The 27,729-nt window shown below is 56.8% G+C and overlaps 1 protein-coding gene across 2 annotated transcripts in view; it reads right to left on the bottom strand.

The window, feature by feature from the left end:
• Window positions 1–246: 246 nt before the first annotated feature.
• Window positions 247–27,729, bottom strand: part of Pemt (phosphatidylethanolamine N-methyltransferase) — a 77,798-nt gene continuing 50,315 nt past the window's right edge. For both annotated transcript variants that reach the window (XM_076870439.1, XM_076870441.1), the window contains exons 3-7: window positions 19,736–19,851; window positions 8,010–8,155; window positions 5,495–5,606; window positions 872–946; window positions 247–529 (exon numbers count right to left, since the gene is read on the bottom strand). In XM_076870439.1, the coding sequence (XP_076726554.1) occupies window positions 472–529; window positions 872–946; window positions 5,495–5,606; window positions 8,010–8,155; window positions 19,736–19,851 (507 nt within the window). In that variant the 3' untranslated portion in view covers window positions 247–471. The remainder of the gene's footprint in view (window positions 530–871; window positions 947–5,494; window positions 5,607–8,009; window positions 8,156–19,735; window positions 19,852–27,729) is intronic.

Raw genomic sequence — 27,729 nt, 5'->3', positions numbered from 1 at the left:
GGGACAGCGAGGAGTGTCCTGGGAGTGCTGGGGTCGGGGAAGGTGCCTAGGGGGAGGATGTGGCCGCAGTTTCCTGTGAGGCCTGGACAGCGGTGCCACCTCAGCACTGGGACGATCCAGAGGAAGGGCCTGCCTGGCCGGGAACCTCAAGGGATATCCAGGCCCTGCCCCACCCTCCAGGAGCCCGGAGCCTGCTCCTTCCCCATGAGGACGAGGATGAGGTGGAAAGAGACCTGGAGGGGGTGCCGGGGTCAGGGGGTCTTTATTGGTGAGTGTGGGCACAGTGGGGACGGAGGGGCAGGGGGCTCAATGGCCACACGGCAGCATGTCCAGGGCCCCCGAGGCAGTGGTTTCCAAGGCACTGGAGCAGCCCACCCAGGGCACAGCAGGAGCAGTGGCCCAGCACCACTCTCCCAGAGCGGGCTGCATCCTCGCAGTGGGCAGGCCCTTGGCAGAGCTGCTGGGGACCCGTCAGCTCCTCCGGTGAGACCTGGAGGCCTTCTGCCGGTAGATCTCCGCGGTGAACGGCCTGTGGAGCAGGGAGGGCTTCAGTCGGCGAGGACCCCGTGCCAGGCACCACAGCCCTGCCCCATCCTGCCCCAGCAGAGCTCGGACTGCCCTGCCCCCAGTGCCAACCAGGACCCGGTCCTTACTGTCCCCTAGAGCTGCTGGGAGCCTTCAGAGTGTGGGAGAAGCCACATGGGGCCAGGGCCACTTGCCCATGTGCCTGGGTCTCACAGGCCCTAGACATGTCCCCTCTGAGCTTCCCAACCTGTGACTGGCGTGGCCCAGTGGGCAGAAGCTGCAGAGCTTGCCTGGCCACAGGGAAAGGCCGATCACACTGACCCCTGCCCTGCCGGCCCCTACTCACTCCTCATACAGGATGGCCACCATGTAGACGAGGGCCACCATCACCGTCAGCAGCAGGCCTGTGGGACTGGCGTGTCTGTGGGGACAGATGCATGGTCAGTGGGGTCCTGCTACCACAGCAGGTGCTCGGGCTGACACTGGGACCACTGGGGACAAACGAGCTGAGCTATTCCTGAGCCCAGCTTCCTGAGCTGGACTTCCCAGTGCCCCATCCTCAGGGTCCTAAGTCCTGACCGTCTCTCCATCGGCCTGTCCTGGATGGCTGGGTCCTCTTGGGGCGGAGCCTGCACCCCTTCTTTGTCTCAGGCCAGGCTGGAGCTCAGGACACGGGGGAGCCTGCTCTCTTGTGCCCAGGAGGACTCTTCTGGGGAAGAAAATGCTCCCCCTGCCGACCAGGGACAATGTTGTTAGGAAAGAAGAATTTTCCAGAAAGGTTTGGTGCTACATTAATACAATGCAATTGACCATTAATATGCTCTGAGTCTTCTTTAAAATGTTGGCTCAGTACCAAAATAAAAGAAAATTTACTTCTCTCTCAATAAATAAATAAAATAAAACACCCTCCAAAACATTGGGGGAAAAAAAGAAAAGAAAAGAAAGCTAGTCTGGGCCCTCCAGAACACACAGCCCGTGGGCAGTTCCGGCCACCTGAGCCCCAGGCCCTGCCCACAGGTGCAGCCCCGACGGCCACGGCCCTGAACACTCTGGCTATGGGGGAGGAGGCTCCACTTCCTCCCCACCCGAGCCCTGGCCAGGCCGCCTGGGTGGTGGGTACGCAGCCTTGCCCACGCAGGCCCAGCTGAAGCCCCCCACCCTGGCCTGGAGGATGTGAAGCCCCAGGCAATGCGTGCAGTGGGCCCAGGCCTGGCCAGAGCATCTGTCACAGGCTCTCTGCTGGTGACCAGCCTCTGACCTTGCTGTGCCGGCGAGCGCTGGCAGCTTGTTAGTGACGGCATTGAGGAGCCTCTGAGCATCTGCCTCAGGTTTCCAGAAATAGCTGCTGTCAAGCTGTCCCCCAAGCTATTTCTACAGTTACCTCTGATCCCACCAGCTCCCGCAGGGGCCGGGCTGCTGCGTCCAGATCAGCGGGAGAGAGATGAGGGCTTGCTGGTGGGGCAGGAGGAGGCAGCGGGCAACACTAGCCAGGCTCAGGCTCTCCTTCGCTGCCCTCCAGCCAGCCAGCCCGGGCTCCCTGGGCGGGGGCAGCCCCAAAGCAGAGGTCCCTGCACCCGCTCCCACTCCCTGGCATCCACCCGGACCTCACAAGTCTGTCCATTTGGGAGCTCTGGGAGGAGACAGAGCAGATGCAGATACAATAAGGTCTGAGCCCAGGCTCCAGTGCTGGGCCCAGGGTCCAGTGGTATCCTCTCTGTGGGCACTGAGGAGGACAGAACCCCGGCCTTGCACGACATGGAATGAGAAGTCTGCCTGACCCCACAGCTCAGCCCCCACCTCTGCCACTGTCCCTAGAGTGGGCTCACTGCCACATGGAGATTGACACCAGAGGCGTTTTCGGGGTAGACATGGAGTCTGCCCACTTGGGGCTTCCCTCCCTGCCCCACTACGGTCTTCTAGAACGAGCAGAGCCTCTCAGCAGGCACCAGGCATCCCGGGGGATGGGGAGGCTGGCAGGAGCAGGCTGGTCGGCCCAGGGTGCACCTCTGGTGGCCCCAAGCTTGTGGTATCCCCAGGACTGGTGCCTTACTGCTCAGGACAAAGCTCCCTGGGAGCCCCAGTGACCAGGGGTGGAGGTGGCCTGGCAGCTCCTGTGAGCAGCGGGTCCCTGAGCTGAACTCTCTCATCTCAGCTTGTGTCTTCCCAGAGAACCAGGTCCCCAGAGGTCAGCAGGGCTCTAAAGTAGGACTCTTCGCCTCCTCTGCCCCACCACTCACAGAGGACGTTTTTGGGGTACAGACTTGGAACTTGGGATGGTGGAAGGCCCGGGGGCTGGAGTTTAGCCCTCCTCATCCTAGCAGGGTGGCTTTCGGCCGCTCTTGCACTGTGAGAGGGCCACAGGGAGCCCTGTGATGGTCCCCTGTTCCTCCCGGCTGAAGAGCCACTGTCTCCTGCTAGGCTCAGGGAGAAACCTGGTCCTTGGCCATGGTCCCCGTCTCACAGGGTCCTACAGGCCGTGATTGACTGGAGAGAAGGTCCAGCTGGCTGGTATGACCCCAGGTAGACCTGCCTTGGCCAAGTCTCCTTGCCTGAGGACAGGCCCAGGCTCATTCACATGAGTCACCTGTTTGGGGCTCAGCCCATAGGAAAGCTCTCCCCTGCCCACCAGCTGACTGCAGGCCACCACAGGAGGGTGCACAGTTCCCTCCTGTAGCTCTGTGGCCAGGGCCGGGCCTGCCCTCAGTCTGTTTCCCCACCTGTTGTGGGAGGGGCTGGACTGATCCATCTTCACTTCCTTCCATGATTCCAAAGGAGTCACTGGAGTGGCCCCAGGGAGGGACTTGGAAAGCCCTTTAAAAGCCTTCCCCAGCCACAAGTCAAGACCCCGGAGAGAAGGCCCCCCAGCAGCCACTCCACCCAGCACAGAGGCAGGTGGGACACCCCAACTCTGCACCCCAGACCTGCAGTGTGAGCAGGATGCCACCCCTTCTCAGACCTCAGCCAGCACCACAAAACACGCCCCCACTGTCCCCAGGGCAGAGATGACCCCAGGGCCTATGGGTGAAGTGGAGAAGGGTATGGTGGGATTTGGGGGGTGGGACAGTCCCGTTAGCCCAGAGGGAGAAAGATATGTACTCTTAAACCCCTTCTTCTTCTCCTCATCAACACCAAACTTTCCCATCTGAGGTCACCTAGGTCCAGCTTGGCCTCCTGACACCCTAATATGGAGACCGTCCTGCTCTGCAGACAGGACACACAGGGCCCAGAGGAACCCAGCCCCTGCTGGAGGGTTGCTGAGATGGCGTCCTGGAGAGAACAGGGGCTCTACACCATGTCCAGCCTCACGTCCCTCAGGAACCCCTCATCCTGGTCCACCAGGTGCCATGCCTGGGTGCTCAGCCATGGGGCCCTGGTGGATGGATGGGCTGTGGGCGTCCTGGAAGCAGCCCTGCTGAGCCATCGTCTGGCAGCTGGCTAATGGCTTGTCTCTAATGAGCCCTTGCCTCTCCTCAACGCTGTGTGGCTAACGTCCTTGGAGGCAGCTCTCAGGTGTCGTGTTCCAGGGTGACTTTGACTCTGGGCACCAGACAGCTGGGGACGTGTGTATGGGTGCTTCCCTTGGAGAGAAGGGCCACTGATTGCTAATTCCAGCACAGGGGGTTTGGAGAACAGAGGGCCCCCACGGGCCAGGAGGTTTCCCTAGCATAGGGAGCACCTTAAGGTGGGTTTGGAAGGCCTGACCAGGGGTGGAGTGGGGAACTGGGCAGGAGCAGCAGTGTGTGTGTGTGTGTGTGTGCGCACACGCGCTGGCCCTTGTCAGTGTGTCAGGCAATCAGGAGGCTGCCAGCAGAACCCAGGGAAGAGGGCCTGTCTCACTCTGAGCTGTCCCTCAGGGTCCTTGGATCCTCTGTGTGCTGAGTGAGTCTGGAGATAGGCACATCTGCCCCTTATCAAAGTCCACTGCCCGGGACCAGGCAAGAGGGGCTGTGCTGAAGGCAAGTGGGAGGGACGGTCCTCAGGTGAGCTTATAGGGCTGGGGACCATGTGGTCTGGGTGTGGGTAGGGGCAGGGTGGCTCCCAGCCAGACCCGCAAGCCCCTTCTAGCTTCTCGTCACTGACCCTAGCGGCTGTGAACTCAGGAGGGAACATCTAGCTCCTGACATCCACTCTGTGAGATCTAATCTTTTGGGGTCCTTCTGGTTTCTGAGAACACCGACAACATTCTAGACAAGTAATTTTCAAATGTTAAATAAAAGCAGCAAAGATGCTTCCTACAAAAAACTCTCCAAAAACGGAAGAAAATGGACTGATCTGAGCTGCCAGGCAGGAGCGGGGAGGGCACGGTTTGCAGAAGCAGGCAGAGGGCCCACAGTCCAGCCTCCTTCACCACAGGTCTTGTCGGTGCCCACACTGACCAGGGCAGACCGAGGTCCTGGGCCCACTTGCACTGGCACAAGGTGGCTCTCTGTGGGAGGAGGGCATCTGACCGCACAGGTTCCGACCAGCTCCCCTGTCAGGGGCGCCCTGGAGGACATAGGGGTTTCGCTCAGCCAGGGCTGGCTCTGGGCCCCTGGGCAGCTCACGTGGCCCCTCTGGCATGTGGGACCAGCACATTGCTTGGGGATTTCTCAGCCCTAACTCAGCAAACAGCAGCCCCAAGACAGAGGACACTTTTTTTACATTTTCAAACAGGTGAAAGAATCCAAATATTTCATGACACATGAAAATGACTCTTCAGTGTCCACACATGAAGCTGCATGGCCCACACCACACTGTTCCCTGTGTCTCTGCACGCACTTGTGCTTCAGGGCACAGCTGAGTGGCTATGCCCTGCCTGTGGCCCTGAACTCCCTGGCCCTTTAAAAGGAAGCTCACCAAACCCTGTTCAGGGAGGCTGTTCCTGTTGCCACAGATAAGAAACTCCTAAGCAATCAGAACCCAGATGCCCTTGGCTCCCTGAGGACCTCCCCCTCCGGGGCCAGCAGGTGGGGCACAGGCTGGTACTCACAGGACGGCCCAGCCCAGGTAGTTGGCCGTGCTCCCCCAGTACATGGGGTTGTCCACGATGTTGAAGGGGAATGTGGTCACTCTTGCCTCCTTGAGGATCCCAAAGTAGTCACCTGTGGATGGGCAGGGCAGGAGGGGAGGGTCACCGGGCCATTTACGTCCCCTGGACTTACCATTCCTGAGGAAGGTAAGACAGGGCCCTGCCGGCAGAGGGACAGGTTCAACACCCACAGCCATCAGAGGGCCCCCCACAAGCCGCAGATGCTTTGGAGGGTGCGAGTCCCCAGGGTCTGGGATGCTGAGCCCCACCCACATCAGTACCTGCTCAGCCCTCTATCTCCAAGCTCCCCCATACTGGCCTTGCCCTTCTTCCTGCCTCTGTGACTTTGCAAGTGCTGTCCCCTCTTGGGAACATGCCTTTCCCTGCTCTTGGTATTAAGCCTTGGGCATTTCTTTTCATAGCTCACCCCTCCCCCCCAACCCTGGCCAACTGCTCTCCCTCAGGGGAAGACCCAGGCCACCTCAGGCTTCTTGCAGGACTGCTCTGGGCAGGAAGAAGTGACCGAGGGATCACAGGCACGACAGCATCACAGGCTCCGCACTGCGCCCCGCGCCCTCCCCGCCTCCTCTCGCAGGCATCCTGCCTTTGTTTCCTGCCAGTCTGGGGGGGACAGAGCTTCATCTCCGCCAGAAAGTAGGGCAGCAGCATGACAAGGGGAAGCCACCGGGAGGAGGGGCCTGGGAGGCACAGCGCAGCCCATTGTTGGGGACAAAGAGTGCAGGGGGCCTGAGGAGCCACCAGAAGACTGCTGGGAGCCTCATTCTTCCCAGGAAGTGGGAAGTGGGGCAGTGGGGCCTGGAGGCAGGTGGCGGGGAGAGGCTCTTCGGGCTCCTTCCTGAGGAAGTGACCGCCTTGGCCCACATCCAGCGCCTATTGGGTCCCTCTAGCATTTCTAGGCCACATCTTCTGGGGAGGTCCGTCCCAAAGCTGCAGCCACCCAGCACTCTGCCTGGCTCTTCTAACTGTCCACCCACGGCAGCCTCAGGGTGTCCTTCCTCCTCCCAGGACTCCACCAGCCCTCGGTCTGCAGCCATCGTGTCCATACCCACCCGAGCCTCAACCGCTGCAGGGTGCTGACCTCTGAATAGTGCTGCACCCCGTCCTCCAGTAGCCCCAGGCTGGTCTTCTTGCCCCCAGCACTGCGAGGACCACTTCCTGACCCAAGGTTCCCGACCTCCAGTCTCAGTCCCACCAGTCCCTGCTCTTCCATATGGGTCCCCTTCCCTGCTCCCAGCTCCCTCAGAATGAAGCCTCACTTAGCCTCATGCATGACCGGGTCCTCCACCTGACCTCCAGTCCTGCCCTGGCTGTGCCCCTACGCAGCGGTGTCCTGCTGCCCTGTCAGCCCCCATTCCTCTGTCCTAAGGCCTTGTCTTCTCCTGCCTGCACCTGCAGACCCAGGTGCGTGGCTCCCCTCTCCCAGGGTTCCCTCTCTGCTCTTCTGGGCGGCTCCCTGCAGCGTCTGCCTGGGCAGGAAGCACAGAACCAAGGGCAGTGCTGCCCATTCCCGCTGTCCCAACAAGGCCCTGCCCAGGCAGCCAGGAAAGCAGGACTCAGTGCCACCTGATCCCTTTGGGCCTAGCTAATCCTGAACCCACAATAGTCGCACAGACTTTGGGGCTGGCTCTTGGGGACAAGGCCAAGGTGGATGGGGCACTCTGCACAGGGATGCCAGGCAAGCTGGCAGGACCCCATGGACTGCCACCGGGCCCTGCAGAAGGCTGAGGCCCAGAGTCTGCATCTGGCCAGGTGCTGAAGAGGGAGGAAGGACCACGTTAGGTAGAGCCTGCATGTGGGAGGAGCTCCCTGTATGGACGGGCAGCTGCCAGCCTCCCTCTGCCCCTGCCCCAGCCTCCTCCTGCTGGTTTTCCCCTCAGCTCCCAGGTTTCCGAGGAGCTGGAAGCTGCTGTTACCATGGCAGGGAGTGGATGTCCGGCCAGGCCAGCACTGGGCGCCCATTCCCAAAGTACAAGAGCCATAGGGACGGGAGAATGAAGAAGGGACAATGCCCCTCCACCCTGCACCCCACCCTAGACCTGTGCCAGCCCTACTGGTGGCCTAAACACAACAAGCCAAGACCCCATCTGGCCGGGCAGCCAAGCATTCTGGAAGCTCCCCAGGGCTAGCCAGGCATAGCTGTGACTGTGCCCCCGGGCAGACTGACCACTGCTTCTGTCCATGCCAACAGGACCCCAGGGGGCCTTCTGTGAGGTAAATGTGGGCCCTGCTCAGGGCAGCAGGGAGAGCCATCATCACCCCCCTCAGGAGGCACAAGGTCACTGACCAGGAGTCAGATGAGGTAGTAGAGCCCACCCCCACCCCCCATTTTAACCATGGACAGGCCAAACCCAGAGGTGGTGGTGGAGCTGGGAGTCAGCTGGGTCCCTGGTGCTGGGCCCCACTCACCCTTGGACCCCAGTGTACCTGCTCAAGCTCACCCAGCCCTGAGTCTTACCTAGAAAGGTTCCGGTGAATCCAAGTGCAAAGAAGCTGGACAGCACAAACAAGGTGCCCACGCCCAGGAGCACCAGGCCCAAGCAGAAGGCGGCGGGGTTATCCAGGCCCTCCATCTTGGGTTGGCGCAGCATGGCCTGTGTGAAGCTGCAGGGCAGGGGACAGAGAGCACGTCACAGCATTGGGACGGGTTCCCTGACGTCCTTGATTCTGCTCCATGACTCTCAGAAGGTCGTCAGCCTGGGAGTCACACACTCGGTGCCTGCTGCAGGTGGGTCCAGACCACCTTGAGAGTCCTGACTGCCACAAGGAGGGGACAGGAACAGGGGCCCAGGCTGCCAGAGAGTCTGATTTTTCTAGAAGCCAGCAATCCTGACCTGCATATGAAATAGCCCACATTTTAGAAATAGGTCCCTCATGACAACCATCTGGGACTCTGTGCAGGCAGCTGGTTCAACCCCAGGACCACTGGTTTGTGAGCTCTAGTCCTGGCCCTGAGCAGCTTGTACTCTGGAGGAAGGTGAGCCTCAAAAGAGAAAAGGTGCACGTGCCAAGCAGGCGGCCCAGCAGGCCCAGCACCTGGCTGCCCTCTCCTGGCACAGGCCACATGAGGTCTTAGGCACCATTCTCCCAGCACCCACGTGTACTGAGCCTGGGGTGGGCTCCACACTGCCCATTTGACTCCCAAGACCCCTGCATAGGCCAGGCCACACCCAGGCAGCTAACTTGAATTTTAGGGCTCCTCAATGGCTTCTTAGTGTCCTCTCCCCCCGCCCCCAGTTCTCCCTGTTGGCCTTCCTTTGAAGCTATGCTATTGAAGGCCTCACACAAAGGCTGTGGGATAACCAGAAAGGGGGTGACTGTGATGGCCTGTCAGTGGGTTAGGGTGGGTTCTTCAGTTGGACTCTCCTTTCCTGGAGTGGAAGACCTGGAGCTGTGGGGAACAGGCCCCAATAGGAAGGAGTTGGCACTGGTGAGACAGAGGCACTGGACGTTAGACGCGTGTGGGCATGCACCTGTGGGATCCAAACCAGTATTTCCCGTTTCCCCACGATGATGACATTCAGGACAGACATGAAGATCTGCTGCTCACCCACAACAACTTACACTCACTCTGTGCCGGACACCTTCCAGCAAGGGCAGCTCACCTCCCCACCCCCATCCTTGATCCATCCATCCATCAACCACCCACCTAACCCTTCAACATCCACCCATCCACCTAATCATATATCCACCCATCCACGCATTGACCATCCATCCGTCAATCATCCATCCATCCATCCATCCATCCATCCATCACCCATCTATCTATAAACCTATCCACCAGTGCACTCACCCACCTACCCATCCCCCCCTGCACCCAAGCACCCGTCCAGTCATCTGTGTGCTCTCATCCATGCATCATTGAGTGTCTTTCTTGCCAGGCTCTTTCAGCAGAACGCATTTGCTGTCACTCACTCCAGCAGTGACAACAGACTGCTGTGGCACTATCCTTAGGCTGCACTGCACGCTGTCTCCCTAGAATTCTTTCATCAGCTAGACTTTCTGGGCCCTTCTCCTTCCCTATGTCTTCTTGGCACCCAGCAAAAGAAGGCATAGTGGGTGGGCCAGAGAAGAAGGGCCTGTCACCCACACCATGGCAGAGGCCTGCAGTGACCTGTGAGCAGCAGCACATGGTCAGGACAGACCCAGCCTGGTCACACTGCCCACACCCTCAGTTCTCCACCCACCACCCTTCCTCAGCCCTTCTGCTGCCCAGGCTCAGGGTCACCCTGCAGCTCCAGGCTGAGCCACTGGAACTGGTGCAGGGTCAGAGCTGCCATGAAGCCAGGAAGCATCACCCACACCCAATGTTGTGAGGGGAGGCCTCACCCATGCCCCCCACCCTCTGGGCAGCCCTGGGACCCAGGCCCACCCTCAGCCTGCAGGCCTAGCTTGTGAGGTCACCAGGTTTTGTCACCACCAGTTTTGGCATCCCCCACATTCTCCAAGCAGACAGGAAGGGCACGGAGAGGACCAGGTGCCAGCAGGACTGGGCCATGCCTGGGTCTCCCACAGGCACCCATGGGGGCCGTGGGTGATGCTAAGGGTCTGGGTTGCTCTGACCGCCCAGCCTCCAAGCTCAGTCCACCCGAGCCCAGGGGCAGTGAGGCTCGTGGGGCTCCCTCTGGGCAGCCCTGGGCTGCGTGCCTTGAGTCTCTGGGGGTCACCAGTGGGCTCCTGAGAGAAGAGGGAATGGGGCTCAGACAGACGAGTCCCAGCCTCAGCCTGCTCCTCTGAGACCTGGTGACCCTCCCCTGCTCCCTCGCATGAAGCTTCTGCTGCATGACTGCCAGGGGACACTGTGAGGAGTGCCGGGAAGCTCAAGTTGCCAGAGGGCCACGCCAACTTGGGGCAGTGGTGTAGGGTGCTGGAGGGAAGGGATCCTGCAGCCCAGCTATGAAGAAGGGGTCCCGGGGAAGGGGTGGGCAGGGAGAGCACTCCAGATAAAGGAATGGCTGGCCGGGTGCCTTGGGGTTGGAGCAGACACAGGGTGGGATGCGCAGGTGAGGGGCCTAGTGCTGTCTGGAATGGATTCTGGGCGCGTGCGGTGGGAAGAGCAGAACAGACACCAGTCAGATCACGCAACAGTGGGTGAGTCACTAGGGCAGAGTCGAGGGGGCCAGGAAGCCAGAGGGGCACTCTGGAGGGGAGCCTTACTGTGACTGACTCCTTTCTGCCCAGGGGCAGAGAAGGAGGCCACTCACTGCTGGGCCTGTTTCACACTCTTCGTGGGTCATCTTGAAGGTTCCTCTGCCAGAACTCATCCAGGGGGTGCTTCTGGGCCAGTGAATGGGCAGTGACGGGCTGCCCCAGTCCCCTCCTGAGCTGGCTAATGGTTCCTGGGCCTGTGGTTGCAGCCCAGGGCTGGCAGCAGGAAGATCAACCTCCGTTCAGAAACTGGGATGAGGCCAGAGCTCCCCCCAGAGTGCCCTGGGATCACCGCTCCAAGAGTCCTCAGAGAAACCTGGCAGGTCCTCCCCTCAGTGGTCTAATGTTCGCTCAGCCAGCCTTGAACACGCTGTGACACAAGTGGCAGGCTTACTGGAATCGACGCCCAATTAGGCGAGCGGTGTTCCAGCCCCTCCAGTAAGCCAGGAAAGCACAGTCCATCCCACCCATAGAATTAACAGAGGGACAAGCGGCTCGGTGGCTGTGCGCTCTGTGGCAGAATGGGGTAATAGGAGCAATTTCCTTTGGAAATATTCTGCACAGGGATGGGGGTGAACAGATTTATTCATGTGCCTTGGGTTCTATTTTTAAAACATGGATTGAGCTTCTGGTCACCAATGTGACCTGAGGCTGACTGTATTCTGCTTCCCTGAAATCCCGGAAACCTGGGGTATACGTGGGAGAGGGGCAACGGGAGCCCAGGGGATCATACCAGGTCACAGGTACCTGGCCACCTAGCGTCCACAGCCCCAAGGCAGACCTGTCCCCTGTTCCCATCTGAAACTGACAAAAAACCACTTCCCTAACCTCAGTCATTAAGTGGGTCTCGGTGTTCACGTTGCCGGGTAGCATAAACTGGCACTTACTTCATATTCTCCTTTATCTCAGGGCGAGATGAACTTGCTCTTCATCCTTAGACTAAGCAAGACTATCCATGAAATGAGCAATCTAATGGACTCATTTTCCTAACATGTACTAAAACAAAAATGGATTTGAACATGTAGTCCCCACAAAACCACCGGGGACTTGAATTTAAGGCCAACGTGCTACACATCTACAGATCTGAGTGACAGGGCAGCTTTTCAAAGTGTTTCCAAAACCCGCAGCAGCCCACAGAGACTCTCATGTTACCAAAAAAGAAACAGATGGGTCGGGGCCTGGATGGCTGGAGCCCAGGTGAACGGCTTCTCCTGCCTCCCCAGACCTGTGAACAGTGCAGAACACCGGCTGCCTAGGGGTGGAGGGGCAGTCCCCAGGGGTGTGGGGGGCTCTTCTTCCCACCATTCCAGCTGCAGAAGGCAGGCTCTCCCTGAGTCCTGGGCCCCACCTGACCTTGCCCAGGCTGAGATGCACACCCTCTTCTTTCCTGAGATCCAGGAAGTCTAAACCAGATCCCCTTTCTGACTACTTCTCCGGCTGCCTGCAAGGAAGTCCACTGGTGACTGCCAGAAGACCCCCTGGGCTTCCTGATGCTCTAACAACACGGCCACATCTCCTCCCAAGGCCACTAGCTGCCAGGCAAGACAGGCAGGAGGAGAGGCTGCAGACTCAGCCCTGCGAAGCCAGCTGTCCACACCACCCGGACCCCACAGGCCTTCCTCAGGAGCAACACGGTGGCCCCATAGAAAGCAGTGGCTCCAGGCTACCCAGGTCTGGCTGAGGCTGGCTGGCAGGGGGGAGGCCATGGGGAAGGGGTTTCAACAGATGCCCTGAGCCCATCAGGCCTCCCTCCCGATCACGCTCCACAGCCAGAGCAAACAAACCTGCACTAATTGCCCACTTGGGTCTGGACTTAGCACCATTAGCCTCCAGATAACAAGCCAGCTCATCCTGCCCCAGCCCTCCCCAGACCACCAGCTGGTGCAGACCAGCTGACAAAGTGGCCCCTTGGGACCCACCAGCAACTGCAGGGCCCTGGCCTCCCTCTGGGCAGGCAGGCGAGCTGACTGCAGAGTGCCCCTCAGACCCCCCTGGCTGTGACCTGGAGTCAGTTCAAGTGCATGTGTGTTCTCTTCACTCTGCGCAGCCCCCGGAGAGCGACACACGGAGAGTGTCCAGAAAGGGCCAATCCATGGGGACAGAAGGAGGATGAGCAGGGGACTGGGCAGAGGGGGCGGGTACCTGCTTCATGACAATGGGGCTTTCATTCTGGAACTGTACAAAAGAAGTGGTTGCACAATGCTGGGAACTAGTAAACGCCACTGAGCCACGTACCTTAATATGGCAAACTGTCACGTGTGCTTTACCATATATCAGAACACATACCTCTAGGTGTGGGCCGAAGTGAGGCATGGGGAGGAGTGTCGCAGGATGCAAGGGGGCAGGAGCCCCCAGGCAGGAAGGGTCCTAAGCAGAGTTTCTCCCCAAAGCCCCCTCCCCACCCCTGCGCCTGAGCCCACGTGCCACACACCAGCCAGTGTGGGGAGGGAGGAGCTGGCTGTCAATTAATGCAGTAGGGGCCAAGGAGGGGAGCAAGCAGGGTGGAAGGACAGGGAGATGCTGGGTCCCACAGAAGCTGAGGGTCTTCTGTGAAGATGGGGGCCTACAGCAAATGCCTGGAGGAAAACACAGGACAGAGCAAGATCCAGTGCTGCCGCTGTCTTTTGACCCAGAAAATCAGAAGAGAAAACCAGTCTGTGGCTGCTCTTGCACATCTTCTCTTATTTCCTCAAATTTTCCTGGGTCAGCCGGACCAACCAGGAGGATAGTTATGGACCTACCAGATGGGTGACCCCAGGTTCAGCGGATGCTGACATGGAGAGGGCTGGAGAAAAGGGGGCCACGGTCTGCGAGCAACTGGATACCGAATGCCTCCTTCCCAAGAGCCCAAGACGGAGAAAAAGCCAGACAGTCTCTGCTGGAACTTGCACGTCAGAGCTGAGCTCACGTGGGCTTCTAGCTCTCCAAGCACACACAGTGCTGTGGGGTCCTGGAGGAGGAAGGAGGATCCCAGCCGAGGGACCGGCGATGAGGGGTCCTTCCAGGTCTCTGCTAGCATCCCACGCTGGGAAGAAGGTGCCACATCCAGGCACAGCAGTGCCCCTCCACCCACTCCTCCATGGGGACCTGCTCACATGGAGGTCACTGCCCCATTTGTTGATGTTGTTTTGATCTGTTTGTTGGTTTTTGATAGGATCTCACTATGTTGCCAGCCTCTGAGTAGCTGGGACTTCAGGGGTGCACCATGGCACCCAGCTCACTGCGCCATTAGTGGGCCCCCTCAGCGAAAGCCACTCCACACGTCTCCACCATGCGCTCTCCTCATCAGCTTCACTGGGGGTCAGCTCTAGCTCAGCTCCACTTCCCCAGCACCTGTGAGGTGGGACAGCCCTAGATCCCATATGGGTGCATGTGCACATGTCACACTCTTTCCCATCTGGATCCTTCCTGGAAGCAACTACTATTCCATTTCACAGATGAGTAAACCAAGGCTCAGAGAAATGGCATGACCTACCTAGGCCCACTAGTTCATCAAGGGCAGAGCTGAGGTTGTCTGGGCACCTGTCTCTTCCTCAGGCTGGCTCTGACTCAGCCAAGTGTGGCATCTAAACCAGGAACATTCAGAACGGTTCAAGAAATGCACAAACCGCAGTGAGATGCCACCTCACACTCATTAGGATGGCCATGATCGAAAAGGCAGAGTAACCGTCTCGGCAAGAGTGTGGTGAAAGTTGGAATGCTTGTGGAACGTACGATGGTGCAGCCACTACGGAAAACTAGCAGTTCCTCGAAAAAAAACTAAGCATAGTTTTACCGTATGACCCAGCAATTCCACTCCTAGGAACTGACCCAGAAGAACTTAAAATGGACCTCAAAGGTAGAAGTGACCCAAGTGTCCATCCACAGGTGAACAGAATGTGATCTCTCATGACGCTGAATGCTGTTCAGACTTGCAGAAGGAAATTCTGACGTACATTACAATACGGATACAACTTGAGGACATTAACGAAACAAGCTGCCGCTTCCACCTGGGTGGCACGACTCAGAACAGAAAGCAGAATGCAGGCGGTACTGGGTACAAAACTGAATATATTTAATGTCACTGAATTGTACCCTTAAAAATTTAAAAGTAAACTGCCACCAAGGGTTGGCTGCACTCTGTCCCCTGCACACCCCAAGCCAACTGGTCCCAAAGCCATCTGTCATTGCTGAGGGATGACAAAGAGAGGCTAGAGTCAGGCACCTGGAGGTCACACCGCTGCTTTTCCTGGGCCTCTTCCTGTCCCTTCTGGTCTCCCACCTGACTCAGGAACTCTTCCTTCTCTGCCTCTGAGTCCAACCCCCATTTTGGAGCCAGGAGGCCAAGATCTTAGAAGCCTAGGACTCGGAATGATCCATCACTTTTTGGGTCCTGAGCAGTAGTTTGCAAAATTTGTTTAGCTACTACCAGAGAGGAGGAGCCACTAGGGTGCACCTCCTCCTTCCCCCACTCCCTCACCGAGGGCCTGGGTGTCTGCATACCCGTGGGAAAGGCTTGTTTGTGGAGGAAAAGAAAGGGCAAAACCATTAAGTAGTTTTGCTGGACTTGGGCGGCCCCTTGTAGCAGCTGGCTTCCTGAACCAGGCAGTGGCTGGGGAAGGGGAGGAGGGAGGGAGCAGGTCACCGTGGTCTCCCCACCAGCAGAGCTTTCAGGGAGCAATGGGCCCCACTGGGGGAGGAGGGTAATTTGCAGCCCAGACAGCCCAAACCAGCTTGGCTGCCAGCCTGAGCTGAGGACTCCCTCACCCAGGGAGCAGACACAAAGGGCCTCTGTCTGGGGTCAGCCGCTGAACTGTCCACAGCTGTCCTGGGCCCCACAGGCAGCCAGCCAGCTCCTACCCCTTCCTGTTCTCTCCCTCCCTGGCACCCTAGCAAGGCCTCCTCCAGAAGTGGGAGCACGCAACTGAAGAGTGCAGATGAGTGAGGTTCGCCCAGGGAGGCAAGGAAGCCCTCGCACACCCCAAAACCAACCCGGGCTGCCTGCTCCCAAGCCTCCCACGGCTCTCTGTCTCCCACCACACTGAGGTGTGGACAGACCCCACCTTACTCACCCAAGCTTCCCCCACTCTTGGCTCAGACCACCCCCACTGAGGAACCTGGGTGAACATATGCTATGCTGTGGCATTCAGTGGACATCAACTTTCAGAGTGGCAGAGGCCTGGGAAGAACTCAAGGGACACTGGCAAAGCTGGGTGATGTTAAATATGGCACCACCTTGCTGGGAGTTGTATGTGGAGAAGAATGAGAGGGACCTGCTAGGGCACAGCCTCCACCAAGTTCTGCCCTGTGAAGCCAGCCACATGCAGGACAGCACACGGGTTCCAGGGGGAAGCAGATATCACCTCCTAAAGGACAGCCAAGGCAAGGGGAACAGGATCCCTGGAAAGGGAGGGGTCAGTGCTGTGCATCCTCTAGCGCTGTTGTATCAGATGGGCTGTTTTAGTACGTGGTTTCTGTTTGGCACATACAAGGGCTGTTCATCCTTGTCCCAGCAGCAGGAAGGGACTCCATGTTTATTGCAAAGCTTCTGCACTTCTAACCATGTCCTACTCCTGGGCCTCTGTGACTCCCCAGCTGTGCCGGGGGGAGTTCCTGGGGGTCTGCAGCGGCTGAGGAGCAGTATCTTGGCAGCATTAGACCAGGATGCAGGACTGTGTTAAGCGCCTGCCGGGTGTACTGACATCAGCTGCGTGTTCCTAGGCTCTGCAGGAAAGGGGGTTCCTCCCAGGCAGCTGAGATGCAGTAGCTGTGGGAGGCAAGGCAGACTCAGGCCTGTCGGGGACTGGACCTCTCCCTCTCGTGCCCCAGGCAGCCTCTCCCTCGGGGACCCCTGCACCATGAGAGGGAAAGCTGGACCCATCCAAACCCTGGTGCTAGGCACAGCTGGAGTGAGACCCAGGGGAGAGAAGGCCAGACCAGAGCAGCCAGGTAACTAGTTTACATGTTGGGAGGTTTTAGAGAGGGTCAGACCTCCAAGAGGTCATAGGTCAGCTAGGCTCAAGCCCCAGGCTTCCATACTCACAGTGCAGGTTCATCCACTCTGCATTTAATCTCAACTACTTCATGATCACCTCCAGGTGAGTCCCTGGAGACACACTAGGCAACAAGACAGGTTTGATCCTAACAGTCTGTCAAACAGGGGCATTGGGTATGAAAACACATTAAAGGGACTGAGCAGGGCGTCACAGACCTGCAGGGGTTGAGCGGGAGCCCAGGGGAGCTGAGCTCTGTTCAGGTAGGGTCTTTATAATGTGCCATTGGGGACCAGTTCTCTGGCAGGAAAACACAAGCCAAACTATGTGAAACCAGACAAGGCAGGGGAGTGCGGAGAGAGCCTGGCAGAGGTCCTGCCCTGGCAATGGGGCAGAGGTGGCCTGGAGTTGCGGTGCCATGGGCAAAGGGAGCCTGTTGGGTGGGCAGGGTGTTGATGTGGTATGGGAAGGCCAGATGGGGACTGGGGTGATATTCTTAGTGCCTTGGGGGTGTTAGCCAGGATGATACAGTGTGATGTTCATCCTAATCAAGTCACTCTTACGGCCATGTGGAGGCCTGGACTGAAGGCCAGGAGCCACCAAGGATACAGCTGTGTCATCCACAGAGAGGGAGGCAGCAGGAGGGTGGACAGCGAGGTGTGGATCTCCAGGGCAGATCCAGGGCTATGCAGCCATACTGAGCAGGGAGATGGTGGGAGTCCATTTGGGATGCCTCCAACATTTACGGTTGGAGTGAGTTTCTCTGTACCATGATAGGGCTCAGCAGGAAGTCAGAGTTGAACAGGATGCAGAGCACTTCCTGGGGACAGGGCTGGGTGGACAGGGCTGGGCTTGCTCCCAGCGCACCACATGCCAGCCTTGGGGCTCTTCATCTAATGAACAGGCTCAGCTGACACCACAGTTGATTATCCAGTGCCCTAGGGAGAGTTTAGCATGGCTGCCCATTCCTGGTGCTCGGTGATGACGGCTGATCTGCGGCACGGACCAGTGTTTCTGGACAGTCACACAGTCTGGCCAGCAGGCAGTGGGGTTATGCGGCCCAGGGGGCTCGGCCCACTCATTAGGAGTGCCTGATCCTAAACTGGTTCCCTAGGCTCCTTCAGCCCAATGTACTTCTCAGCCTCAGTGTCCCCGTGGAGGCTCTGTGTAGTCAGTGGTAACAGTCTCCTCCCACACACCATCTGCTGGGATGTGGAGGGCCCAGGTCCACCTTCCTGCGGATGCAGCCCATCCTCTATAAGTAGGGACACTCCGTGGGCAATCTCCCGGGTGGCAGGGCTGGGAAGAGGCCCATCTCCCTTTCCTCCTGTGAGCCCAGCCCAGTGGCCCCTTTCCTCTGACCTGAGTGGATCAGACCTTTCCTCACAGAGCTGTGAAACCCACTACGTCTTGCCAAGCCCCACTTTCCCCACCTGCACAGGGGGCCCCCTCCCACCTACAGACAACAAATGTGAATGTGCTGTGGTCGGTGAGCGCAACCGAGGCCTAGAGGTGGTGCAGCCAACCCAGCCCTTGCCCTGTCATGGGGTGAGCAAGGTTTCCCTGGAGAAGCTTTTTCATGCTCAAACCAGGGCGGGTGCCATGGCACCCACTTCCTCTGAGCACCAAGACCCTTGAGATACTCACATGACTTGGAGACCATGGACAGCTTCAGGCCAAAGAGCCAGGAAGCACCAGTCAGGAGCCAAAGCAGGGGTAGAGGCTGACCCAGCATGACCCTCCCCACCCACCCCTGTGCTCCTGGATCACAGGACAGCGCAACCCACAACAATGGAGAGAAGATAGGCAGGGTGCGCTACCAGCAGAGAGGGAGCCCTGGGCCACACCCTCACGGTGCGTGAGCCTGGCTTGCCGCCCATGCCCACTGCCCAGCTGCCCGCACGCCAGGCATGGAGCACAGAGCAGGATGCTTCATGCGTGTGCCCTATGCCTGCAGAGCTACAGGGACAAGGAGAGTGGGAAAGACCAGGCAGCCCATGGCCTGTCTAAACCCCCAGTGACTAGTTCCCCTGGAAATGTGGCCAGGGTCACCAGAGCTTCTGAACTGCTCTGAGTCAGACATGGGGATTCTTAGGCCATTTCTTCATGTTTTTAAAGCACCACAGGGGCCACATTCAGCCCCTGAGCCACCAGGGTGGCTCTCGCAGAGCCCAGAAATAGGACCCCAGGCCCAGAGGCAGGGCCATGCTCCACTCAGCACAGTCCCAGTGACTCAGTCCCACCATCATCCCTGCACAGCCTGTGTCCCCAGGGTACCCACAGGACAAGCACATCCAGGGAATGCAGAGACTGGGGTGGCCTCGTGTCTGGGAGGAAGCCTTCACTCCTGGGCCCCCTGGGCTGACCTTCATCATCTAAATTCGGCTCCCCCACTCTCACCTTTCTCTTTCAAGGCAGGAGGGTAACATGTCCCAAGCCCATAGATGGACTGAGTGCTTCCTTGTGTGTGTGTGTGTGTGTGTGTGTGTTAACCGGGATTGAACCTAGGGCCTTCTACCACTGAGCCACATCCCCAGGCCTTTCTATTTTGAGACAGGATCTTGCTAAGTTGCTGAGGCTGGCCTCGAACTTGTGACCGAGCCTCCTACATCAACCTCCCTGAGTCACTGGGATTACAGGCAGCTGCCACAGCACCTGGCTCTGGGTGGCTTCCTGACACGGATTCACACCTAGGCCTTGGGAGGTGTCAGATTCTGACCCCTGGGGCTCCCACCCTGGGCATCTGCCCCCTGCCCAGCAGTTCTTGGATGGGACCCTGGGGACCACCTGGTATGTCCCCCTCCGTTTCTCCATGTCCCAGACCCCTTTACAATGAAACAGTCTAATTCACAGTGTCTCCTTTCTGAGGTCCCTAGGATCCCTCTGCTGGCAGAGGCTGTGCTGTGGCACGAGGCCCTGGAGAGTCGAGCTCCCTGAGTGTTCAGACACAAGAGTCCCCACGTCGTAGCAGCCCCCTCCGACATAGCCCTCCAACTCTGGGGCCATGAGTGTTCACAGTGACCGTGGCCTGCACAAGGCGGGCGGGCCAGCCTGGGTGGCTTACCAGTGTGAGCGCAGGACATTCAAGAGCAGGATGACGCCACCTAGGGAGTAGCAGGCCAGGTAGGGGGATCCGAAGGCCCTGCTCAGCTGGCGGGTTTTCTGTTCCCATCTCGCAACCTACATGACAGGCAGAAAGAAGGGGAACAAAGTGTGAGGGGTTTATCAGGGAGAATTCAGGGCAAGGGCATGGGGTGGGGGGCAAGTCCCCCTCTGTATTCCCAGGTTCCCGAATCCCCAGTGCCAAGGAAGGAGAAGCGTGCAGGAGCACCTGCCCCCTGCCTCAGCCAGCCAGCTATGCCTCAGGGCCACCTTGTAGGACCAAGGGTTTCTACACTACCTTGGTCCCATTATGTACAATTCCAAAAAGGCCCAGCAGACAAGAGAAGCAAGAAGAGCCAGAGGAAGTTCTCGGAACAGTGGAAGCACCCTGGGTCCTGTTCCTGCCCTGGAGACTACCCTGGTGTCCATCCAAGGAAGAAATGGGAAGCCCCTCCCCATCCCCCTGTGCTCTTCTGAAGGCACCGGTTTCCAGACTTGTAATTCTTAGCCACAGAATCCTTTTGCCTCTTCCAACTAATCACATCTGGAACCTCAACATTTAGAATCTGACAGGGCAGGGAAGCAAGCAGGGGGGTCCCCTGACTTTCCAAGGGCCTCGCTGGTTGCCTTCCCCAAATGTCAAGGCACAGATGCTTGCTGCCCCAGCTGGGCTTCTGCTGCCCAGCCTGTCCAGTGCCCGGATGAATGCACAGGATGGGAGGGAAGAGAAGGGGGGGAGGTACATGGAACATGCAGAAGGGCAAATGTGCAGTCTGGGGTTCTAATTAGGTGAGAAGTCCCTTCTCCGGGTGGGGCATGAATCTGAACCCATACGTATGTGCATGTGCATGTGAAGAGGGTCCCCGGCTTCTGACACTTCAACTTAGCAATTTTCAAACTTTGTGATGGTATAAAAGGGATAATCGGGGTCTTTTCTTGGGCTATCAATGTGTAATCTGATCCTTTCTCCCGACACTGGGCAGTGGCAGTGAACCACAGCTCCTGGTCAGCTCCGCGATCACCAGGGGGAACAAGTGGTACCCTACAGTATTCCGTGTGACAGTCTTTTGTGGATACAGTAAATTACACAAGCTATTCAACACTTTATGATAAAATAGGTTTTGTGTGTTGGGTTATTTTGCTGACTGTAGGCTGACTGAGTGGTGGGAGCATGTTTAAGGCTGGAGAGACGGCGAGGCTGTTCGGTAGCCTAAATGCATCTTTGCCTTAACAATGTTTTCAATTTGCAATAGGTTTATCAGCACATAGCCCCTTTGTTAAGTCCAGGAACATCCATTAGGAAGGATCAAGGTCTCTGGCTGCTGATACTGCCGCCCTGGGACGCTGTGGGCTGTGACACACGAGGGCCAGCCATCTAGCACTATCCTGGCCCCACAGTGAGTCTGTTTGCTGCCTAGCCCAGCTTCCCAGATGGACCTGCCTTTCCCAGAAGCCAATCAGTTGGCAAGTGATGACTAGCTCAAGGCCCTGCCCATGAGCTGGCCCAAGGCCATGACTCCCTCTCCAGGAGGCAGCTCTAGTCCTGGGCCTGTCCTTGGAGCTCCTGGGCAGCAGGGCTGGGGGGAGGGGTGTGGGCCCACATTTACGGGAAGGAGAGTGAGGTAGGTTCCAGGGCCTGCCCCTCGGTCAGCTGTCAGTTCCTCTGCTGTGTTCTAGAAGCTAGGCGGCCCTTTGTCCTGCTAGGGCAGGAGCCGCTGCTGAGCCAATGGGAAGCTCAGTCCCCTCTCTAGTGGGGGTCGGGGAGATGCCCAGTGCTGGAGCGCACAGGGTAGGGGGAATACCATAATGCCTCACAGCCGGCTAGGGCATCATGGTGCCTGGGGCCACCAATGTCACAGTCCTTAGGGCCACATCATGTTTTCCCTTTTAGCCCAAACTGGCAACCATCACTGTGATCTCATTCCAGAACACTTCTGTCACCCCAAAGTGAACCCTGCACCCATCCGCAGTCCCTCCCATGTCCCTTCCCCATCCATCCCCTGGCAACCACCGGTCTGCTCCCTGTCTCCACAGATTTGCTATTCTGGATATTTCCTATACCAGAGTCAGAACACATGGCCCTTTGAGTCTTGCTGCCTTTACTCGTTTTCAAGATTGACGCATGTTACAGCACACATGTGTACTGCATTCCTCTTAGTGGCTGAATATTATTCTATTAAATAAAGACACCATTTTTTGTCTATCATCAGTTGATAGATATTTAGATTTACAGTTTTTGGCTATTACAAATAATGCCACTGTGAACATTCAGGTACAAGGTTTTCGTGGGGGGCTAGGCTGTAGCTCAGCGGCAGAGTGCTTGCCTGGCATGTGTGAGGCACTGGGCTTGATCCTCAGCACCACATATAAAAATAAACAATTAAAATAAAGGCATTGTGTCCATCTAGAACTACAAAACATTAAAAAAAAAAAAAAAAAGGCTTTCGTGGACATGCATTTTCCTTTCTTGGGTACCTACCTAAGAGCAGCTTTTTATTTAGACAATCCACTTCATTTGCCTTTGAAGACTCAGCCCAACTCAATTAACGGGCGAGTGCCTACTGGTGTAGGCCAAGGTGCCAAGTGCTGTTGAAGCTCTAGAAATACATAAATGGGGCCAGGCCTGCCTGGGGGAGCCGAGTCCACCAGCCAACAGAGACGAGTCTCTGCCTGTGTGTCTGCTTCTGCAGGCAGATGGCAGGACAGACAGGCCCTGAATCTGGAGGGGTGTCGGGGTAGTCTGACATCTGTGCACATGATGGGGCTCCTTCTGGAGGGCTGTGGGAGACGGGGCCGCCTCCAAGGCCGCAGCACAGGGGTACAGAGCAGCCTTTCCAGAGCACCTGTCTTCACAGCATGAAGACCCTGCGAAGGGCCTGAAGTGCCCTCCCTGGGCCAGAGGAAACAGCCTGGCTTCCAACTTGCACTGACTCAAGTCACAGTGGGAAACATGTCCAGAGAGAGGTCTGTAGAGAGCTCCAGGGAGGGGAGCAGTGTGTGCCCACCCAGGGTGAAATACCACTAAACAATCACCATCGATGCAGGGTCACAGAGCCAAAAAGAAGTGCAGCAGAAGAACTCTCCAGACCCCTGTCTAGACCCTTTCTCTCCACCGAGGCCTGTGAGCCCATTTGCTTTTCAAATGAGTCACACTGGCTCACAGTGTCCCCTTAGTACATGATCCTAAGACATCGTTTTTGAGTACACCCGAGTTTTTCTCTCCCACAGAGAGGCCTATGACCCTTCCACAGGCTCTGGCACCACAATAGTCAGGCCCTGGATTTGGTGCCCAATTTATCCTCCGCACGCTGGGAAGCCAGTTTCTCTCAGGACTGTCGTCTACAGATGGAGGAGGTGGAGGGTGGCAATCTGAGTTGCCAACTTGCCATATCCAAGGAATGGGACTTCTGCCTTTCAGAAATGCAGCACCGGGAGCTGGGGTGTGGCTCAGTGGTGAAGGACCTGCCCCGCATGCAGGAGGCCCTGGGTCCCCTCCCTAGTACCACCAAGAGGAAGGGACAAGGAAGGGCCTGATATGCCCTCCCTGACACCCCTGAAGGGATGGGCAAACTGTCCAGCGCTAGCTGGAGAGATGTACCAGGAAGGGCCCGAGGGGACTTGTCAGGGTCATGGTGACACACGGGAACCTGGACAGGTAAAGTGTCCCACCATAAAGCTAGTTGTTTGCAACTTTTTGAAGGTGACCTCTAGGGCCAGATGAGACGGGCTGCCAAGGTCTTTTACCCCATAGGGCCACCCCTGTCCCCTGAAGGCAGATCTTTTCTCCTGATTTAAGAGGCCTCCTAGATGTGTCCGAGGACACCCAACTGTGAAGGGGTGTGAGTGGGCAGGCCCTGGCCTGGAGCCCACAGTCCAGCACTATGCTGACTCTCAGTCACAGTCTCCCACAGGGCGGTGGGAGGGAAGCCTGTCCTCCAGACTCGGCTCCAGGTTCCCAGGACTTTGCTGTTCTGGTGACAAGGGCTAATCTGCTATTCTTAGCCTCTCCCACAGAGTGAGCCCCACTTTCTTCTCAGTCTAGGAAAGGGTGGGTGATGCTCTTGCAGAACAACCTAATGACAATCAAAGACCACAAGGAAAGAGGAAGAGGAAGCGGTCAATCGGTGAATCGTGAATCCCATGAACAGCCGTCATCTGCCTCCTGGGTGGCCTGGCTGGCTTTTTATTCGATCACTATTATTTCAAGGCAATCAATAAATCACCAGCCAGTTCGACTCCCGGGTCTGAGGTTAATTTCCCTCCCTAGCCGGCAGCCCCACCATCCCCTCTTCGGGCGCCCGGCTGCACACTTCATCCAATTAAGGGGCCGGAAGCAGGCAGAGAGCTGGAGACCAGAGCCAGCCATGAGGGTCGGGTGTGGGTGACGTAGGCGCTCTCAGCACGTGGCAGGAGGAGGAATGACGGGTGCTCTGCTCTCACTGCTCCTAGTTTGCTCATCATACCGATTTCCAGAACCCCATCCCGTGTCCAAACTCCCTCCCTCTTTAGGACTGCCAGACAAATACAAGCTGCCCCAGATAAATGAAAATTGCAGAAAAACAAGCAATTTTTCAGTGTGAGCTATTCTGAAAGTCACATGGAACTCGTTTTGTTGTACAAAAAAAAAAAAAAAAAATCATTTGTTGTCTACCCAAAATTTATATTTCTTGGAGATTCTAAATTTGTTTTTGCTGTGGGCAGCCCTGACCAGAGGTCCCTAGCTCAATTCTGTCATGGATAAGACCCCCAGGATCTCCAAATGTTGATTCATTTTCTTTTTTCGCTATTTTTCAAATCTCTCCCACAAGCCAGGCATGGTGGCACATGCCTGTAAACCCAGCAAACTGGGAGGCTGAGGCAAGAGGATTATAAGTTTGAGACCAGCCTCAGCAGTTTAGAGAGACCCTCAGCAACTTAGAAAGACCTGGTCTCAATTTTAAAAAATAAAAAGGTCCCAGCGGCTCAGGAGGCTGAGGCAAGAGAATCAAAACCAGCCTCAGCAACTTAGTGAGGCCCTGTTTCAAAATTTAAAAAAATAAAATATAAAAAAGGAATGGGGATGTGGCTCAGTGTTTAAGCCCTGGTATCGAAACAAACAAATAAAAGAATGGGGGATGAAACTCAATGGTAAAGCACCACTGAACCAGGTTTAATCCCCAGCACAAAAGGAGGAAACCTGGGATGCAGTAGAACCCAGGATGCCGTCCTAGTGGTGATGGCCACAGCCAGCTGAAAGGTCCACAGGCAGATCACCCAGGTACTGCAAACAATTCAGGTGAAGATATGAAACACATCCTGCCCCCTTCCCAGTGTGGGGTGAGGATCAGAGCAGGCAATGGATAGAAGCCCATCAGCATTTCATCTAGGCGCATGAGCATCCTGACTCTTCTTTGGTCTGTGGCTCCTAGACAGTGCCCTGTTGGCCTCTGGTCCCACTTCCATGGGGGGAGACCGTCCAGCCACGCTGACGATGCCAGCCTCAGTACCAAAAAAGGGGAGTGGGGCAGGTTGGGCGTCTTCAGTGGTAGAGCATGTGCCTTGCATGAATAAGGCCTGTGCTCCATCTCCAATGCCAGTTACGGTGATGATCATAGGGCTGGGGGGTAGCTCAGTGGTAGAGCACTTGCCTAGCATACAAGAGGCCATGGGTTCAAACCCCAGCATCACAAATAATGATAATGATAAAGTCAATAAATAAATGGTAAAGTCAGTAATAATGATAATGCCTGGGCACAGCGGCACACGCCTGGAATCCCAGTGGCTTGGGAGGCTGAGACGGGGGGGGGGGGGGGGGGGGGATATCGTAGGTTCAGAGCCAGCCTCAGCAATCGTGAGGCACTAAGCAACGCAGTGAGACCCTGTCTCTAAATAAAATATAAAATAGGGCTGGGGATGTGGCTCAGTGGTCAAGTGCCCCTGAGTTCAATCCCTGGTACCAACAACAATAATAATAATAACTTTTATCCAACAATTAAATATTCTGAGTTTTCAGATGAAAACCCATGCTTCCATCTTGTGGTGGAAATCTCTATGATAGGACCATGGTGGGCCTGCCACCCGCGTGGCTGGGGATGGAGAGAATCAGTGTCTCTGCTGGAGGGGACTCTGCTCACTGCTATAGTCTGCGACTTAAGTGTCCCTCAGAGGCCACTGTGTTAAAGGACTCAGCTGTGAAGTAGCACTGTTGGAAGATGGTGGAACCTTGTCTAGGTGGGGCCTAGAGGGTGGTCTTCAGGTCACTGGAGTGTGCCCTCGAAGGAGCCAGTGGAACGGCTGCCCCTTCCTCGTTTGGCTCTGCCGCATGTCCCTGCTGTGATGTGCCACAACAGGGACAACTCATGGAATGAAACCTCTCAAACCGTGGGCCCAAACCAAACTTTTCTCCTTATAGGTTGATGGTCTCTTGAAGTCACAGGAAGCTGGCTGACACAGTCACTGTGTGAACTGATGGGCTCATGGTGGCTCCTGAGGCTGGAGGCACATGAAGTTCCCACCAGGGAGCTGTGCCAGCCACTGCCCACACATGCCCAATGCAAACAGCACTGCAGCAGGCACAGCACAGTGACCTCACACTCCCGAGGCCTCCAGTGTGTAAGCCCAGCATGCCATGTGCCTATCACCACACCCTGGCAGTGTGTCATTTCCATCAGAGTCCACAAAGAGGGAGAAATCTGTCTCCAGGAAGTTGCTGAAAATGGGGGCTGGCTCTGTGATTCCATGTGTTAGAGCCAGGAGCCGCCAGCATTGCATGGTGACCCGCTCTGCCACAAGGACCCCTAGAGCTGCTGGTTTCATAGGAAAAGGCCCAAAGGCCACCTGGGTAAGCACAGAGTATCCTTGGATCTGGATACCCTTGGATCATGGAGCCAGTCTTTACAAATTAGGTGACCCTGGACTGTTTCCTCTGCTTGAATAACAATAACATCCATCACAGAGTGTTACCCTGGGATTATAGAAGATCCGCAGGATGTGCTCAGCCCAGGGCCAAGCAAGCCTCTGTAAAAGGAGCCGCTTCTATTATTCACATACAGTCGTGTCCCTGGGAGACCATCGCCCAGGGATGCTGACAACCCAGTGGTACAGGGCAGAGCCAGGTAGGTCTCGGGTCTGCAAGGCATCCTGTGATTTGGTGCTCACCGCCCAAAGACAAGAATCAGTCTCCAACTCAAGAAAACTGTGATAAGGATGCTCTTGTTTATATGTCATGCATGTAATTAAATAATGATCATTAAAGCCAAGTGAGCATCATTCACTGAAAATACCAACGCCCCGGGTGTCCACAAGACGCAAAAGGAACCAGGGGAGAGGCCTGGGGCTGGCTCCTCCAATTCTTTGAGGGCTAGAAAAGCATCAGGACAGCTGCCTTCTGGGGACCAGCCCCTTTTCTGGAGATATCTTATATGTTCTTGAACTGAGGGCTGCTGAGGGTGGATTTTTTTTAAAGACCCCTTGAAGGGAAAATCAGCCTCCTTCACATTCACTGAAGGACTAACTTGAGCACCTACTCTGGCACCCAGCAGGCAAGCATTTACTCCTGATTTCAAACACCTGCTCCTCTGCTGTCCACACTGGGCAGCTGATCCGACCTCTCGTCCCCAGTTTCCTGGCCTGTAAAGTGAAGCTAACAATATACTGCCTCAGAGTGTCACCCTGAGGATAAAGGAATGACTGCATGTGTCTGGAATGTGACAGACAATCATGTGGGATAGGACCATGTTTTCATTTTAGTGTAGACAGATGAGTGGGAGCTGAAGCATGAAAAAGGCCAGGCTATCGGCCAATAACAAAAGTTTTATGTGACCTAGGGTCACCAGGGAGATGACGGAAAGCCCAAGCCACACTGGGGCACCAGGTGCATTCTGAGCCAGGTCCTCCCCCTTCCCAGCCACCCCTGAACGACCTCACAGAGCTCCTCCTCTCCCACTCTGCTTCCTTCTATTGCTAAATTGGCCCAAA

The sequence above is a fragment of the Callospermophilus lateralis genome, chromosome 11, assembly GCF_048772815.1.
Source record: "Callospermophilus lateralis isolate mCalLat2 chromosome 11, mCalLat2.hap1, whole genome shotgun sequence".
Taxonomy (NCBI): domain Eukaryota; kingdom Metazoa; phylum Chordata; class Mammalia; order Rodentia; family Sciuridae; genus Callospermophilus; species Callospermophilus lateralis.
The sequence above is the reverse complement of the archived record's forward strand: the minus strand, read 5'-3'. Positions and strand labels throughout refer to the sequence as shown.